General features: G+C 43.0%; 1 protein-coding gene across 1 annotated transcript in view; it reads right to left on the reverse strand.

Annotated features, from left to right (window-relative positions):
• The window catches only part of LOC110533913 (lysine-specific demethylase 4B), a 97965-nt gene that overhangs the window by 29892 nt on the left and 51248 nt on the right, over window positions 1–16825 (reverse strand). The window contains exons 14-18 of the mRNA XM_036940651.1: window positions 15521–15737; window positions 7101–7180; window positions 6658–6713; window positions 6257–6365; window positions 1527–1712 (exon numbers count right to left, since the gene is read on the reverse strand). Of these exons, the coding sequence (XP_036796546.1) occupies window positions 1527–1712; window positions 6257–6365; window positions 6658–6713; window positions 7101–7180; window positions 15521–15737 (648 nt within the window). The remainder of the gene's footprint in view (window positions 1–1526; window positions 1713–6256; window positions 6366–6657; window positions 6714–7100; window positions 7181–15520; window positions 15738–16825) is intronic.

The raw sequence follows: 16825 nt of genomic DNA on the forward strand, positions 1-16825 counted from the left end.
CATTGTGAAGGTGTAGGCTATATTACATGGATTCATTGTGAAGGTGTAGGCTATATTACATGGATTCATTGTGAAGGTGTAGGCTATATTACATGGATTCATTGTGATGGTGTAGGCTATATTACATGGATTTACTGTGAAGGTGTAGGCTATATTACATGGATTCATTGTGAAGGTGTAGGCTATATTACATGGATTCATTGTGAAGGTGTAGGCTATATTACATGGATTCATTGTGAAGGTGTAGGCTATATTACATGGATTCATTAGACGTTTTAAAATGTAGGCGTTCCAAAAGGTCTGCATCAGTGGCTTGCTGGAAGCCAGGCGATGCTAAATGTGTTTGTTAATTAACGGTCAATTACCGTGAGACCGACAGCAATTTGCTTGACAATCACCGGCTGACGATATTTCGCGACCGCCACAGTCCTAGCCACCAACATGGTGCCAGGTTTCCTCCAGACGTGACGCTTGGCATTCAGGCCAAAGAGTTCAATCTTGGTTTCATCAGACCAGAGAATCTTGTTTCTCATGGTCTGAGTCTTTCAGTTGCCTTTTGGCAGACTCCAAGCGGGCTGTCATGTGCCTTTTACTGAGGAGTGGCTTCCATCTGGCCACTCTACCATAAAGGCCTGATTGGTGGATTGCTGCCAAGATGTTTGTCTGACTTTATTAGCCAGCTAATTTTCACACCATAACCTCAATTATTTCATCAGTTAATTTGGCTGTTGCTCAACATTTCTCTGGCTAACGGAGAATTCATTCCAGCTAGCAAGATATTTAGCAAAGCTAACAATGCTTGTTCCACCACACTTTCTCCCTCACCTCAAGCTTTCCAAATGGCAGTAGTTTTTTGGTTACAGCTCATGAAGTACGCTTCATCACCTTCTCACCCCCGTCTCCGCGGTCAGGCTTCTCACCTACCTCTTTGTTATTGTTCAGGGGAGGCGCTGCTGTAACTGGCAAACTGCCTTTCCACTCTCCTGCTGTCTTATATAGACAGGTGTGCGCCTTTTCAAATCTTGTCCAAGCAATTGAATTTAACACAATTGGACTCCAAGTTGTAGAAATGTAAATAAGGGATTTAAAACAAAAATCAATTGCAAACATTTCTAAAAAAAAAAAAAACGCTTTTCACCGTCAACAATATGGGTTGTTGTGTGTAAATCGATGAGGAAGAAAATCCATTTAATCCATTTTAGAATAAGGCTGTAACGTAACAACATGTGGAGAAGGGTCTGAATACTTCCCAAATGCACTGTACATAGTACAGACCCCTGTCCATTGCATAGATAGACGGCTTCATCAGAAAATCGTACACCTTAAACACCTTAACAGTGCAGCTTATACTTTTCTTGACATCATACATCATTATTATACAGGTGATTATTTTGCTGCTGTTTAACGTTGCATGTAGAAATGTGGCGAATAGACAGAATCTTTCATTCTACATGCCAGAGAAGCATGCATGTTCTGCATAACCTATGAATACCTGAACATTATACAATGTTGTGCCCCTACTGTACCTTGTGATTGGTCTTCTTATGCTTGTGGCAGGTGACAGACACCACGTAAGGCCAATCGGCTGGCTTCATGAGCACACCGGCGATGTGGGCGCAGGTGACGTGGAAGGAGGTGGAGCAGTTGTCCTGGGAACACTGGATACACGCCCCGCACATCTGCTTGGTGTTCTTGTGGCAGTATACACACTTCTGCAACACCAGAGAGGTGTGGTAGAATCAACACATTCAATTTGTCTGTGTCTAAATGCAATATAACCTTTCTATACACTATTGTCAGAGGAAAAAAACTAACATTTCAGGAGTAAGTTTTTTAAAATCAGCAGCTAAAAGCTTGGTTAACTTTGATTGAGATATTTGATACAGTATGAACACAGTTTACTCGTTGCAGTGTTTCCCCTATATGAATTAGCAGTGGCGTTGCTCCCTCTGCATCAATCCATCTCATTCTCTGTCGGTCCTTCAGTTGTTTTAATCTTCCTTCTGCCCACCTCTCCTTCACTTTCAATTTGATTTTTCTAACTCCCCTCTCTATTTCTCACCATCCCTCCTTTTCTTTCCTTTCAACCCCTTGCTGCAGGTGTCCCCGCCTCAAAGCCCTCCATAGGGCCCTGGCTCTGAGGTATATCAGCGGCCCCACAGTCTCCCGATTTAATCTTCCACGGGCCAGAATCACGAGATGGACTCCACAGACGGAACGAACCAAAGGGTAGCACGTGGGGGGGGGGATTTTGGACTTCAAACATTTATCTGTTTGTTTGCTAATTTCCCCCCTTTTTTCCCCTCAGACATTGCCGGCTGTGGTAAAGCCATCCCTTCCTCAGAGTTTTTATGTTTCAATTGTAAAGTAAACTTTATAAACAATTAAAACAAATGCGGCAGACAGAATTCTCAAAAATGTTAGGGTTGGGGCCAAACATTCTAGAAAGTTTTTTGTAGCTAAGGAGTATAATATGGAGTAGAAGTGCTCACCAGTCTCTGCACTAATGAATGAATCGACGCAAAGTGTCCCATTCGACTTGGGATATATAGTGACTATTTTACTTGAGAGGAAAAACAAAAAAGGTACCGTGGTGTTCTTAGGAGGGTTTGTGCTGCGTTCCAATTAGTTTAAACCCTTCCATTTATCCCAGAACTTTCAAAAAGGAAGCCAGACTGAAACACTTTTCTGAATACAAGCAAATATCAACGGGTTAGGACAAAACATGTACCACAGAGACAGGCCCAGTCATCCAATCATTAAGAGGGTGGGACGGTTTTTCACAGCCTTCGGAAACGTGGCTTTGACAGCGGGTGGATGTAAATTATTCAAAAGACAATCCTCACTTCCTTTCATAGATTACAACATTACTTGTAGATTTGTGACAATGCCACTGCAAAGGCTGTGCAATTGACTGTGAAGTCGATTTGGATTAAGCGAGGGATGGATAAAAGTAAGGAAGAAAGCAGTTTGTTCAGCAGCGCGGCAGCCATGGGAAATTGCCTCCTGCCAGCAGGATCAATGCAGATCATTTAGCGCAGTGAGAAATTACTCCTGATTATTCAGACAGTTTTGCATCTATTATTCACCATAGTCCTCCTGCTCCTCGGACCGCAAACACACAATCCATCCAGGAGGAGGAGAGGGACAGAACAGATGGAGGGTAGAAAACGGAGTGAGAGAGAGGACAGAGAGGCAGACAGACGAGAGAACGAGCGAGAGAGAATAAGCGCGAGAGAGAACGTGAGAGAGCAAGAGACGGAGAATGAGAAAGCGAGAAGAGACCAAGAAGGAGAAAGGAGAGAGAGAAGAGGCACACTCAGAACAAATAAAGTCAAGCAGCTGACACAGCAAGCAGCTGACTAACTGAGGAGTCCATAAACACAAACAACTTCTGGCAAAATGTAAATAAATACAAATCTAAACTAGAGGAATTAGCGATACAAAATGGTGACATATGGACAGCCCATTTTAAAACACACTACAACACCATTCAAATTGATGCAAACGCAGAACAAAGCCAAATTCATGAGAAGTTGAATGGAGCAATAAAGGACAATCAAAATCCATTGGACTCCTCAATTCCTCACCAGGAGCTCAATACGAAACTTCAGGCGTGACGGCATCCTAAATGACATGCTCGAATTCACTAGAGCGAAATGTCAATTGTCTATATTAAAATGGTTTCATTTGATACTGGGTTTAGGTTACGTCCTTGACATCAAGGACACATAACCCCATTCCTTAAGAACGGAGATACATTTTACCCTAACAATTAGAGGCATTTGTGTAAACAGTAACCTGGAAAGTATTATAGTGGTATTATAAATGTAAGAGTTCTAAAATGTTTTTTAAAAACACCATGTCTTGAGTAAAAGTCAAATTGGATTTATATCAAAACATCGCACGACCGATCATATAGTCGGAAGTTTACATACACCGTAGCCAAATATGTTTAAACTCAGTTTTTCACAATTCCTGACATTTAATCCTAGTAAAAATTCCCTGTTTTTATGTCAGTTAGGATCACCACTTTATTTTAAGAATGTGAAATGTCAGAATAATAGTAGAGAGAATGATTTATTTCAGCTTTTATTTATTTCATCACATTCCCAGTGGGTCAGAAGTTTACATACACTCAATTAGTATTTGGTAGCATTGCCTTTAAATTGTTTAACTTGGGTCAAATGTTTTGGGTAGCCTTCCACAAGCTTCCCACAATAAGTTGGGTGAATTTTGGCCCATTCCTCCTGACAGAGCTGGTGTAACCGAGTCAGGTTTGGAGGCCTCCTTGCTCGCCCACATATTTTCCATAGGATTGAGGTCAGGGCTTCGTGATGGCCACTCCAATACCTTGACTTTGTTGTCCTTAAGCCATTTTGCCACAACTTTGGAAGTATGCTTGGGGTCATTGTCTATTCGGAAGACGCATTTGCGACCAAGCTTAAACTTCCTGACTGATGTCTTGAGATGTTGCTTCAATATATCCACATAATTATCCATCCTCATAAGGCCATCTATTTTGTGAAGTGCACCAGTCCAACCTGCAGCAAAGCACTCCACAAACATGATGCTGCCACCCCCATGCTTCACGGTTGGAATGGTGTTCTTCGGCTTGCGAGCGTCCCCCCTTTTCCTCCAAACATGACGATGGTCATTATGGCCAAACAGTTCTATTTTTGTTTCATCAGACCAGAGGACATTTCTCCAAAAAGTATTATCTTTGTCCCCATGTGCAGTTGCAAACCGTAGTCTGGCTTTATTATGGCGGTTTTGGAGCAGTGGCTTCTTCCTTGCTGAACAACCTTTCAGGTTACGTCAATATAGGACTCCTTTTACTGTGGATATAGATACTTTTGTACCTGTTTCCTCCAGCATCTTCACAAGGTCCTTTGCTGTTGTTCTGGGATTGATTTGCACTTTTCCCATCAGAGTACGTTCATCTCTAGGAGACAGAATGCATCTCCGTCCTGAGTGGTATGACAGGTGCGTGGTCCCATGGTGTTTATACTTGTGTACTATTGTTTGTACAGACGAACGTGGTACCTTCGGGCGTTTGGAAATTGTTCCCAAGGATAAACTAGACTTTTTTTTATTTATTTTTATTTTTGAATTTAGATTTTCCCATTGATGTAAGCGAAGAGGCACTGAGTTTGAAGGTAGACCTTGAAATACCTCCACAGGGACACCTCCAATTGACTCAAATGATGTCAATTAGCCTAAGCTTCTAAAGCCATGACATTATTTTCTGGAACTTTCCAAGCTGTTTAAAGGCACAGTCAACTTAGTGTATGTAAACTTCTGACCCATTGTGACATAGTGAATTGTAAGTGAAATAATCTGTCTTTGTCAGGGTTGCAATCTGAGCCCTGCACTCTTCAATATTTACATCAACTAATTGGCCACTATTCTAGAAAAATCCTCAGCCCCTGGTGTTAGTCTTCACAATTCAGAGGTTAAATGTCTGCTCTTCACAGATAACCTGTGCTTGCTGTCACCCACAGCAGAGCCTGGACCTGCTAGAGCAGTACTGCCAGACCTGGGCCCTGGCCGTAAACCCCAAAAAGACTAAAACAATGATTTTCCAGAGAAGATCCAGATCTCAGGGAATTAGACCAAAGTTCTCAATTGGTACAAAATATATAGAGTACTGCACACGCTACAATTACTTAGGTTTAAAAATAAACTCAACTGGATACCTAAACGAGTCCGTGAATGAACTGAGAGAGATGCACTGAGGGTATTCTACACCCTTAAAAAACAAATTGAATGTGTCATAGCGAGAGAGAGCGAGAAGTGGCCAAGGAAAGTGAGACAGTGAGAGAGAAAGAGGAGTGAGAATGAGATATGGGAGTGGCAGAAGAGAGGTAAGCATGTGATGGAAAGAGTGTGAGACCAGGGAGAGTAGTTACAGTTTAGGAGCATGTTAGGGGGCGCATAGGCCTAATCCTAGCCAATCCAGCCTCCTGTATTGAGGCTCCTCAATACAAGGGAGGTCAAAAGGTTGTGTGTCTGTCTGAAATGACTGTGTTAACGCATCGACAATATAAAACACAACACACAAAAATAAATGGACCAGGGCGCTGTTCATTAGGGAAAACATGTTAAAACATGTTAAAGGGATTCACACACACAAAAAAAGTGTGTTTCTTATTGGACAACTCCAGGTAGTCCCCTCAGTATTAGTTATTTTGTCTACTGTTTGGTATGTAATTAACATGACCCAGTGAGTTTGGCTCCCTCCCTCTCCACTCACCAGACTCTTCCTGCTATCGGGGATGGCGCTGATGTCCACCGGCTCCCTTGCGATGGCGTTGACGAAGCGAGCCTCCGCCACGGCGATGGCACAAATCACATGGACCCACCTGGTAGAGAGGAGAGGACACACAAATCGACTGTTCACAACACCTGGGGTCACGATGCCAGTATCAAGTAGGGCTATGACGATGATAGAAGATATTTTTTTTGGGGGGGGGGGGGGGGGGGGGGGGTCTTGGAAATAGTCCCAGTGTTGCCCAGAGTCCCGTGTTTCTTTCTGAGCTACACACTATGATACTGGTAAGGTGACAACACTACACACAGTGAATGTCATAAGTAATGCATTTTAAAGTAACACAGCAGTATTCCAGTGGTATTAAGGTAGGAAAGGCCACTGACCGGTTGTCTGTGGTCATCTTCAGCGCCCCTCCCCGTAGGTTACACAGACAGCAGTCCTGTGAGAACACAAACACAGAGGTCAGGATGTGGGTAGGCAGTGGGCCCGAGGGGATTCACAAAATGTGCGACTTAAGATATCCTCAGCCAAAACGTCAAAATTAATGACAGACTTGAGTTATTTTGGATTCATTCGGACTATTCTAAGGAAGTGTGTACTGGCTACAGCGTCTCAAAATTGACAAACGGTACTATTTTCCTTGTTTTTAAGGGAAGGTCTCTACTGTTGACCAATCACAGACGAAAGGACGTGCTATTTCAGGGTGACCGATGTTCCTACATATACGTTTCCAAAACGTTATAGATGGTCAATAGAGAAAGCCCAGCGGTTTCAGTCTGTAGGAACTTGTTTCAGGTGAAGGCATTGTGTTGAGTGAGGGACTCACCGCTGTCCAGGCGAGCGCTGTACATCGCGAACACATCCAGGACTGATTGTGTACCGTGTCCAGACTAACACCATAACAACCTGGGGAGAGAGAGAGGAAAGAGAGAGGAAAGAGAGAAAAGAGCGAGCGAGAGAGAAAAGAGCAAGCGAGAGAGAATAGAGCGAGCGAGAGAAAAGAGAGAAAGAGAGAAAAGAGAGAGAGAATGTTACTTTTTAACTATGCAAGTCAGTTACGAACAAGAGAAAATAAATCAACAGATTAAATGAATCTTCTGGTCTGCCTTCTACACTTAGTGGTACTGAATCTACTGAGCCATTGGTTGTTCTGCAGTAGTCCCTTATTAGGCACCAAAATATATGATTTATTTCATAGCATTTTACCTCAGCATTTACATCAACTACGCACATCCTTCCACACCCACTAATAACCCGGGAAGAGAGGAGAGAGTGGGGGGGTGAGAGGAGAGAGTGGAGGGGGTGAGAGGAGAGAGTGGGGGGGGGGCAAGAGAAGAGAGTGGGAGGGGTGAGAGGAGAGAGTGGGAGGGGTGAGAGGAGAGAGTGGGAGGGGTGAGAGGAGAGAGTGGGAGGGGTGAGAGGAGAGTGGGGGCGGGGGGTGAGAAGAGAGGATTTTGTTCTGGCACTCTACAGCCCTGTCTTCCTGGCCCTCTTGATTTCTGCAGGTCCTCAAGGGACCTGGGGTACAAAGAGATGTGTTGTGATAAAGGCCTTGGTGAGTTGGTCTCCACCTGACCTCTGCAGCTGGTGAGGGCCGAACGTAGCCCCGGCACGGGGCCAGCCGAAATGGGTCAGACAGCTGCTGGGGAGGTGTTTGTGTGCACATGGTAAGATCGTACTGTAATTAAATCCAACCAAAGGTGGGAAAACAGTCCAATTTGGAGTAATTTGTTGGCTGTAAGCCATATTTATCATGGTCAAAGAAGAATTAGATTTTTGGAGGGTTAAAATCAGCAAATGAGTTGTACAGTGGACAGTACTATGGAACTCAACAAATACACTGTCTATGATATTGATTATGTTGGTTGCAGCCAGGTTTTGCAGCCAATATTCACAATTGATGTCCTGGTTAAATGAAAATAAAAATGTCACGTAGCTCTAATACAAAGTTTTCCAAGACCGTTCTGCAGTAAACAACCTCTCCCCATGTGTCGCAAGCTAATACATGTGTGGACTTTACCGTGACATGCTTCCTCACAAGCCCTTTCCCAACAACGCAGAGGTAAAAAGTAACACATTTGCTAAAGATGTATAAATAGTTACACAATAAAATAACAATAACGAGGCTTTATACACAACGAGTACCAGTACCGAGTCAATGTGCAATGGTACAAGGTAGTGTAGTTGAGGTAACATGTACATGAAGGGTCAAAGTGACCGGTGTCATGACGTTGCCCTCTTTGAGTACAGCGAGCACCATCCCCTGCTCTCTGCTTCTACAACCAGACTGCTGTGGGCAGAGTGAGGTCGTAAATTCCTAAGGAAAACCTTGCCTCATGGTCACACAGTATAGAGATTGACATTTTCATGGTGCACAAAGGAATTGCTTCCACCTCACAGAACTCGAGGTATGAACAAATTTCATGTTCCAGAGAAAGTGTAAAAGATCGGTGAAGAATCCAGCTACGAACTGGTGCGTTTTCACAACTTGGGAAGCTCAAGAGAGACGGTGCGGCCACATTACCATAACGCTGTTTATATAATAGCCTCAGATATGAGGTTTACATCTAATTGTTGTATAAGATGAATGAGTGAATATGATACTGTTCGTATAATTGGGTAATATGATTGTGGACTGTTTAATGAAGAAAAATACAATTCCCTTTTGATTTGAACTAAATCAGAGGACCGTCCCTGAGCCCAGTTAGGGTCAGGCATCCTGGGACAGCCCCTTTTCTGCAATTCCGAATAAAACCCAACTTTGAGAAATTATCAGTAGACCATGTTTCTCTCAATCACAGGAGTACAAAGTTTGCAGACCATTGCTGAATCTTTTCACTATACCACGTGGTTAAACTCTTAGACTATCGATACCGACAGAATAAGAACAAGTCTTTGATATTGATTACTAGTCTGCCGGTAGGAATTCGGTATCATTGAACGCAAAGAACGACAACCGCCGAAACATCCATTCTATAATGAATGTCACTTTGAACTATCCCCTCTAACCAAGACAGAGAGAGAGAGGGAGAGACGGACAATTCTACAAAAGAAAGACTTTTCACCAGCGATCAAGACGACACACTGAGCGTAAATATATATATTGATTGCAATTGTTCCCGAATGAGTGAGCGTTCATGTGTAAAGGATGAGCATTTTAATTGTTATAATTATCACTCTGTAGTGACTTCTTAGTTGACCCCCATTTCCCCTTTGTCTAACAAGCCGCCATGCCGGTTCAGCCCACTAGGGCACATTATCATTTCATGCAACCACATTTACCATGTTTGTTTGTTTATGCATTTCTGTGAATTACTTAGTTAGTAATAAATAAATGATTTAAGACAATTGATGTATGGATGACTCATAGTGAAGACTGGGTTCGTACAGATAACCAACAATTTACGACGTTTGGAATGAAACTAACGTGAGGTAAAATAAATAAATCCTTAATCAGAAGACTTATAGGTTATATTGGGAAATTGTAACTTTGTAATCTTTCCTTTCCTTGGTGCCCCAACTTCCTAGTTAATTACAGTTACATGATTATTCAGTTTAAATCGAGTAACTAATTACAGAGAAACTTTAATAAAACGAAGTCTTCAGTTTAATGATAGTAAAGACACGACACCGGGCAATCAGGAGAGATAATAAAGTAGAAGCAGTGTGAAAGTGTCTATATGTGAGTGTGTGGCGTCAATATGCATGTGTGTGTTTTGTGTGTGAGCGTATGTAATGTTTGCGTTGGAGTGTCAGTGTAGCGCTTGTGTGTGTGTGTGTGTGTGTGTGTGTGTGTGTGTGTGTGTGTGTGTGTGTGTGTGTATATATATATATATATATATATATATAGTAGATATTTGATTATAAGACTGTTTGGCAGTCTCACCGCTTGGGGGTGGAAGCTGTTCGGCAGTCTCACCGCTTGGGGGTGGAAGCTGTTCGGCAGTCTATTGACTTGGGGGTGGAAGCTGTTCGGCAGTCTATTGACTTGGGGGTAGTAGCTGTTCGGCAGTCTAGCTGTTCTCCTGCATGGTTCACTGTTGCTTGCCTCAAAGCGAACATAGAATGTGATAGGCTCGCGTTACTGGGCAGCTCTCGGCTGGGTTTCCCTTTGTAATCCGTAATAGTTTGCAAGCCCTGCCATATCTACACAAATCAAATCAAATTTTATTTGTCACATACACATGGTTAGCAGATGTTAATGCGAGTGTAGCGAAATGCTTGTTACACAGGCTCTGATGCTCGTCAGTAGGATTTGATCTTAGTCCTGTATTGAAGCTTTGCCTGTTTGATGGTTCGTCGGACGGCATAGCAGGATTTCTGCGTCTTGATTAGTATCCCGCTCCTTGAAAGTGGCAGCTCGAGCCTTTAGCTCAGTTTTGATGTTGCCTGTAATCCATGGCTTCTGGTTGGGATATGTACGTATGGTCACTGTGGGGACGACGTCATCGATGCGCTTATTAATGAAGCTGGTGACTGATTTGTTAAACTTTGATGCCATCAGATGATTCCCGGAAGATATTCCAGTCTGTGTAGCAAAACAGACCTGTAGCTTAGTGTCCGCTTCATCTGACTACTTCCATATTGAGTGCGTCACTAGTACTTCCTGCTTGAGTTTTTGCTTGTAAGCAGGAATCAGGAGGATAGAGTTATGGTCAGATTTGCCAAATGGAGGGCGAGGGAGAGCTTTGTATGAGTGTCTGTGTGGAGTAAAGGTGAATTGTAGTTATTTTGTTTTGCCTCTGGTTGCACAGGTGATATGTTGGTAGAAATGAAATAAAAATGGATTTCAGTTTTCCTGAATTAAAATCACCGGCCACTAGGAGTGCAGCCTCTGGATAAGCATTTTCTTGCTAGCTTATGGCCTTATTCAGCTCGTTGAGTGTGGTCTTAGTGCCAGCATCAGTTTGTGGTGGTAAGTAGACAGCTACGAAAAATCTAAATACATCCTTGGTAAATAGTATGGTCTACAGCTTATCATGAGGTATTCTAACTCGGGCGAGCAGAACCTTGAGACTTCCTTAATATATAGATTGTGCACCAGCTGTTAACTAAAGACACTGCCGTTCTGTTCATGTATAGAAATAAACAGCTAGATTTATATTTTCCACGTCCTTGTTCAGACAAGACTCGTAGAAACATAGGATATGATATGAATAGCTGGTTCTTCAGACATCGCTGATAGGATAGTCTCAAACGGCGCTCGTCCAGTTTATTTTCCAGTGATTGCATGTTTGCCAATAGAACGGAGGGTAGAAGCGGTTGATCCACTCGCCCTCGTAGTCTCGTCAGGTATCCCCGCACGCTGGCTTTTAATGCCGACTCTTCCTTTTTCGAGTGTCGGGGATTTGGGCCTGGTCCAGGTTGAACAGTATGTCCTTCGCCGCAGACTCATTGAATACAGAGGCTAGCCTAGTTGGCTATGCAGCCTAGGCTGGGCGAGTAGAGAAAGAGGCACAAAACAACTTCATTTACCTCTTTTTCGGCAAGGGAACAGTTTTGGGGGACATCAGCACAACAATCCTGGGAGGTTCAGGGTGAGCGGCAGTAAATTAGCTAGAACAATTTTATTGGCATTTTGATCCTTGTGGAGAGAAAGATCCCCGCTTCGGGCCCAAGGGGGTGCAAATACATAATGGGAATTTAGATAAATACGCCGTGCAAACACTACAGACCATTAGCTTTGTGAATAAAAACCAGGCGGGAGAACAAAACACAGTAAATATCCTCTTAGGTAAACATGGAGGGAGACCTGACTGACTGGTATTGACTGGCTGGTACAGACCGGCTGCCTGGAACTGATTTGTTTGTTTGGTGAGGGCCTGATTGGAAATATAGAATGTTATTGTAGAATGTTTATTTATTTATTTTGCTCCTTTGCACCCCATTATTTTTATTTCTACTTTGCACATTCTTCCACTGCAAATCTACCATTCCAGTGTTTTACTTGCTATATTGTATTTACTTTGCCACCATGGCCTTTTTTTGCCTTTACCTCCCTTATCTCACCTCATTTGCTCACATCGTATATAGACTTGTTTATACTGTATGTTTGTTTTACTCCATGAGTAACTCTATGTTGTTGTATGTGTCGAACTGCTTTGCCTTATCTTGGCCATGTAAATGAGAACTTGTTCTCAACTTGCCTACCTGGTTAAATAAAGGTGAAATAAAATAAAATACAAATTGTCTGGCTAGTAGTTGACTAAAGTAAACATGTTATTTTGTCTGGCTGTTGCTGATCAATAGAAAATGGTTTTGACTGACTGATCTATAGAAGACAATGCAATGGTTTTGACTGACTGATCAATAGAAGACAATGTGATGGTTTTGACTGACTGATCTATAGAAGATGGTTTTGACTGACTGATCTATAGAAGACAAAGCGATGGTTTTGACTGACTGATCTATAGAAGACAATGCGATTGTTTTGACCGACTGATCTATAGAAGACAATGCGATGGTTTTGACTGACTGATCTATAGAAGACAATGCGATGGTTTTGACTGACTGATCTATAGAAGACGGTTTTGACTGACTGATCTATAGAAGACAAAGCGATGGTTTTGACTGACTGATCTATAGAAGACAATGCGATTGTTTTGACTGACTGATCTATAGAACACAATGCGATTGTTTTGACTGACTGATCTATAGAAGACAAAGCGATGGTTTTGACTGACTGATCTATAGAAGACAATGCGATTGTTTTGACTGACTGATCTATAGAAGATAATGCGATTGTTTTGACCGACTGATCTATAGAAGACAATGCGATGGTTTTGACTGACTGATCTATAGAAGACAATGCGATGGTTTGGACTGACTGATCTATAGAAGACAATGCGATGGTTTGGACTGACTGATCTATAGAAGACAATGCGATGGTTTTGACTGACTGATCTATAGAAGACAATGCGATGGTTTTGACTGACTGATCTATAGAAGATGGTTTTGACTGACTGATCTATAGAAGACAATGCGATGGTTTTGACTGACTGATCTATAGAAGACAATGCGATGGTTTTGACTGACTGATCTATAGAAGACAATGCGATGGTTTTGACTGACTGATCTATAGAAGACAATGCGATGGTTTTGACTGACTGATCTATAGAAGACAATGCGATGGTTTTGACTGACTGATCTATAGAAGACAATGCGATGGTTTTGACTGACTGATCTATAGAAGACAATGCGATGGTTTTGACTGACTGATCTATAGAAGACAATGCGATGGTTTTGACTGACTGATCTATAGAAGACAATGCGATGGTTTTGACTGACTGATCTATAGAAGATGGTTTTGACTGACTGATCTATAGAAGACAATGCGATTGTTTTGACCGACTGATCTATAGAAGACAATGCGATGGTTTTGACTGACTGATCTATAGAAGACAATGCGATGGTTTTGACTGACTGATCTATAGAAGACAATGCGATGGTTTTGACTGACTGATCTATAGAAGACAATGCGATGGTTTTGACTGACTGATCTATAGAAGACAATGCGATTGTTTTGACCGACTGATCTATAGAAGACAATGTGATGGTTTTGACTGACTGATCTATAGAAGATGGTTTTGACTGACTGATCTATAGAAGACAATGCGATTGTTTTGACTGACTGATCTATAGAAGACAATGCGATGGTTTTGACTGACTGATCTATAGAAGATGGTTTTGACTGACTGATCTATAGAAGACAAAGCGATGGTTTTGACTGACTGATCTATAGAAGACAATGCGATTGTTTTGACTGACTGATCTATAGAAGACAATGCGATTGTTTTGACTGACTGATCTATAGAAGACAAAGCGATGGTTTTGACTGACTGATCTATAGAAGACAATGCGATTGTTTTGACTGACTGATCTATAGAAGATAATGCGATGGTTTTGACTGACTGATCTATAGAAGACAATGCGATGGTTTTGACTGACTGATCTATAGAAGATGGTTTTGACTGACTGATCTATAGAAGACAATGCGATTGTTTTGACCGACTGATCTATAGAAGACAATGCGATGGTTTTGACTGACTGATCTATAGAAGACAATGCGATGGTTTTGACTGACTGATCTATAGAAGACAATGCGATGGTTTTGACTGACTGATCTATAGAAGACAATGCGATTGTTTTGACCGACTGATCTATAGAAGACAATGTGATGGTTTTGACTGACTGATCTATAGAAGATGGTTTTGACTGACTGATCTATAGAAGACAATGCGATTGTTTTGACTGACTGATCTATAGAAGACAATGCGATGGTTTTGACTGACTGATCTATAGAAGACGGTTTTGACTGACTGATCTATAGAAGACAAAGCGATGGTTTTGACTGACTGATCTATAGAAGACAATGCGATTGTTTTGACTGACTGATCTATAGAAGACAATGCGATTGTTTTGACTGACTGATCTATAGAAGACAAAGCGATGGTTTTGACTGACTGATCTATAGAAGACAATGCGATTGTTTTGACTGACTGATCTATAGAAGATAATGCGATTGTTTTGACCGACTGATCTATAGAAGACAATGCGATGGTTTTGACTGACTGATCTATAGAAGACAATGCGATGGTTTGGACTGACTGATCTATAGAAGACAATGCGATGGTTTGGACTGACTGATCTATAGAAGACAATGCGATGGTTTTGACTGACTGATCTATAGAAGACAATGCGATGGTTTTGACTGACTGATCTATAGAAGATGGTTTTGACTGACTGATCTATAGAAGACAATGCGATGGTTTTGACTGACTGATCTATAGAAGACAATGCGATGGTTTTGACTGACTGATCTATAGAAGACAATGCGATGGTTTTGACTGACTGATCTATAGAAGACAATGCGATGGTTTTGACTGACTGATCTATAGAAGACAATGCGATGGTTTTGACTGACTGATCTATAGAAGACAATGCGATGGTTTTGACTGACTGATCTATAGAAGACAATGCGATGGTTTTGACTGACTGATCTATAGAAGACAATGCGATGGTTTTGACTGACTGATCTATAGAAGACAATGCGATGGTTTTGACTGACTGATCTATAGAAGACAATGCGATGGTTTTGACTGACTGATCTATAGAAGACAATGCGATGGTTTTGACTGACTGATAAACAGACTGCCTGCCTTTCTACCCATCTATCTGTCCGTCCGGCCATCTTCCTGCCTGTCTGTATCAGTCAATATCAATGTGTCTATCTTTTTTTTTACTCACTGGAGTGGACCTGCAGGCTGCAGAAGGAGCAGGAGATCAGCGGGCTGGTGCAGTCTTCTCCCGTGTGGGAGTTGGAGGGCAGCGGCTCTGTGTTGTCCGGCCCGGCGCTGAAGCACATCTCTGGGACCAGCGGGTGGGTGCGGCTGCCGCAGCCGGGAGTGTGGGGGTGGTTGGGGGCACTGGGGCTGTCAGACAGGTACAGAGAGTCCTTCTGGGGCTGGATGAAACAGGGGAAGGAGGTTACATAACTTTTGGGGCTGGATGAAACAGGGGAAGGAGGTTACATAACTTCCGGGGCTGGATGAAACAGGGGAAGGAGGTTACATAACGTCTGGGGCTGGATGAAACAGGGGAAGGAGGTTACATAACTTCTGGGGCTGGATGAAACAGGGGAAGGAGGTTACATAACTTCCGGGGCTGGATGAAACAGGGGAAGGAGGTTACTTAACGTCTGGGGCTGGATGAAACAGGGGAAGGAGGTTACATAACTTCCGGGGCTGGATGAAACAGGGGAAGGAGGTTACATAACTTCCGGGGCTGGATGAAACAGGGGAAGGAGGTTACATAACGTCTGGGGCTGGATGAAACAGGGGAAGGAGGTTACTTAACGTCTGGGGCTGGATGAAACAGGGGAAGGAGGTTACATAACTTCCGGGGCTGGATGAAACAGGGGAAGGAGGTTACTTAACGTCTGGGGCTGGATGAAACAGGGGAAGGAGGTTACATAACGTCTGGGGCTGGATGAAACAGGGGAAGGAGGTTACATAACTTCCGGGGCTGGATGAAACAGGGGAAGGAGGTTACTTAACGTCTGGGGCTGGATGAAACAGGGGAAGGAGGTTACTTATCGTCTGGGGCTGGATGAAACAGGGGAAGGAGGTTACATAACTTCTGGGGCTGGATGAAACAGGGGAAGGAGGTTACTTAACGTCTGGGGCTGGATGAAACAGGGGAAGGAGGTTACTTAACGTCTGGGGCTGGATGAAACAGGGGAAGGAGGTTACATAACGTCCGGGGCTGGATGAAACAGGGGAAGGAGGTTACATAACTTCCGGGGCTGGATGAAACAGGGGAAGGAGGTTACTTAACGTCCGGGGCTGGATGAAACAGGGGAAGGAGGTTACATAACTTCCGGGGCTGGATGAAACAGGGGAAGGAGGTTACATAACTTCTGGGGCTGGATGAAACAGGGGAAGGAGGTTACATAACGTCTGGGGCTGGATGAAACAGGGGAAGGAGGTTACTTAACGTCCGGGGCTGGATGAAACAGGGGAAGGAGGTTACTTAACGTCCGGGGCTGGATGA

This window comes from Oncorhynchus mykiss, chromosome 1 (genome assembly GCF_013265735.2).
Source record: "Oncorhynchus mykiss isolate Arlee chromosome 1, USDA_OmykA_1.1, whole genome shotgun sequence".
Taxonomy (NCBI): Eukaryota; Metazoa; Chordata; class Actinopteri; order Salmoniformes; family Salmonidae; genus Oncorhynchus; species Oncorhynchus mykiss.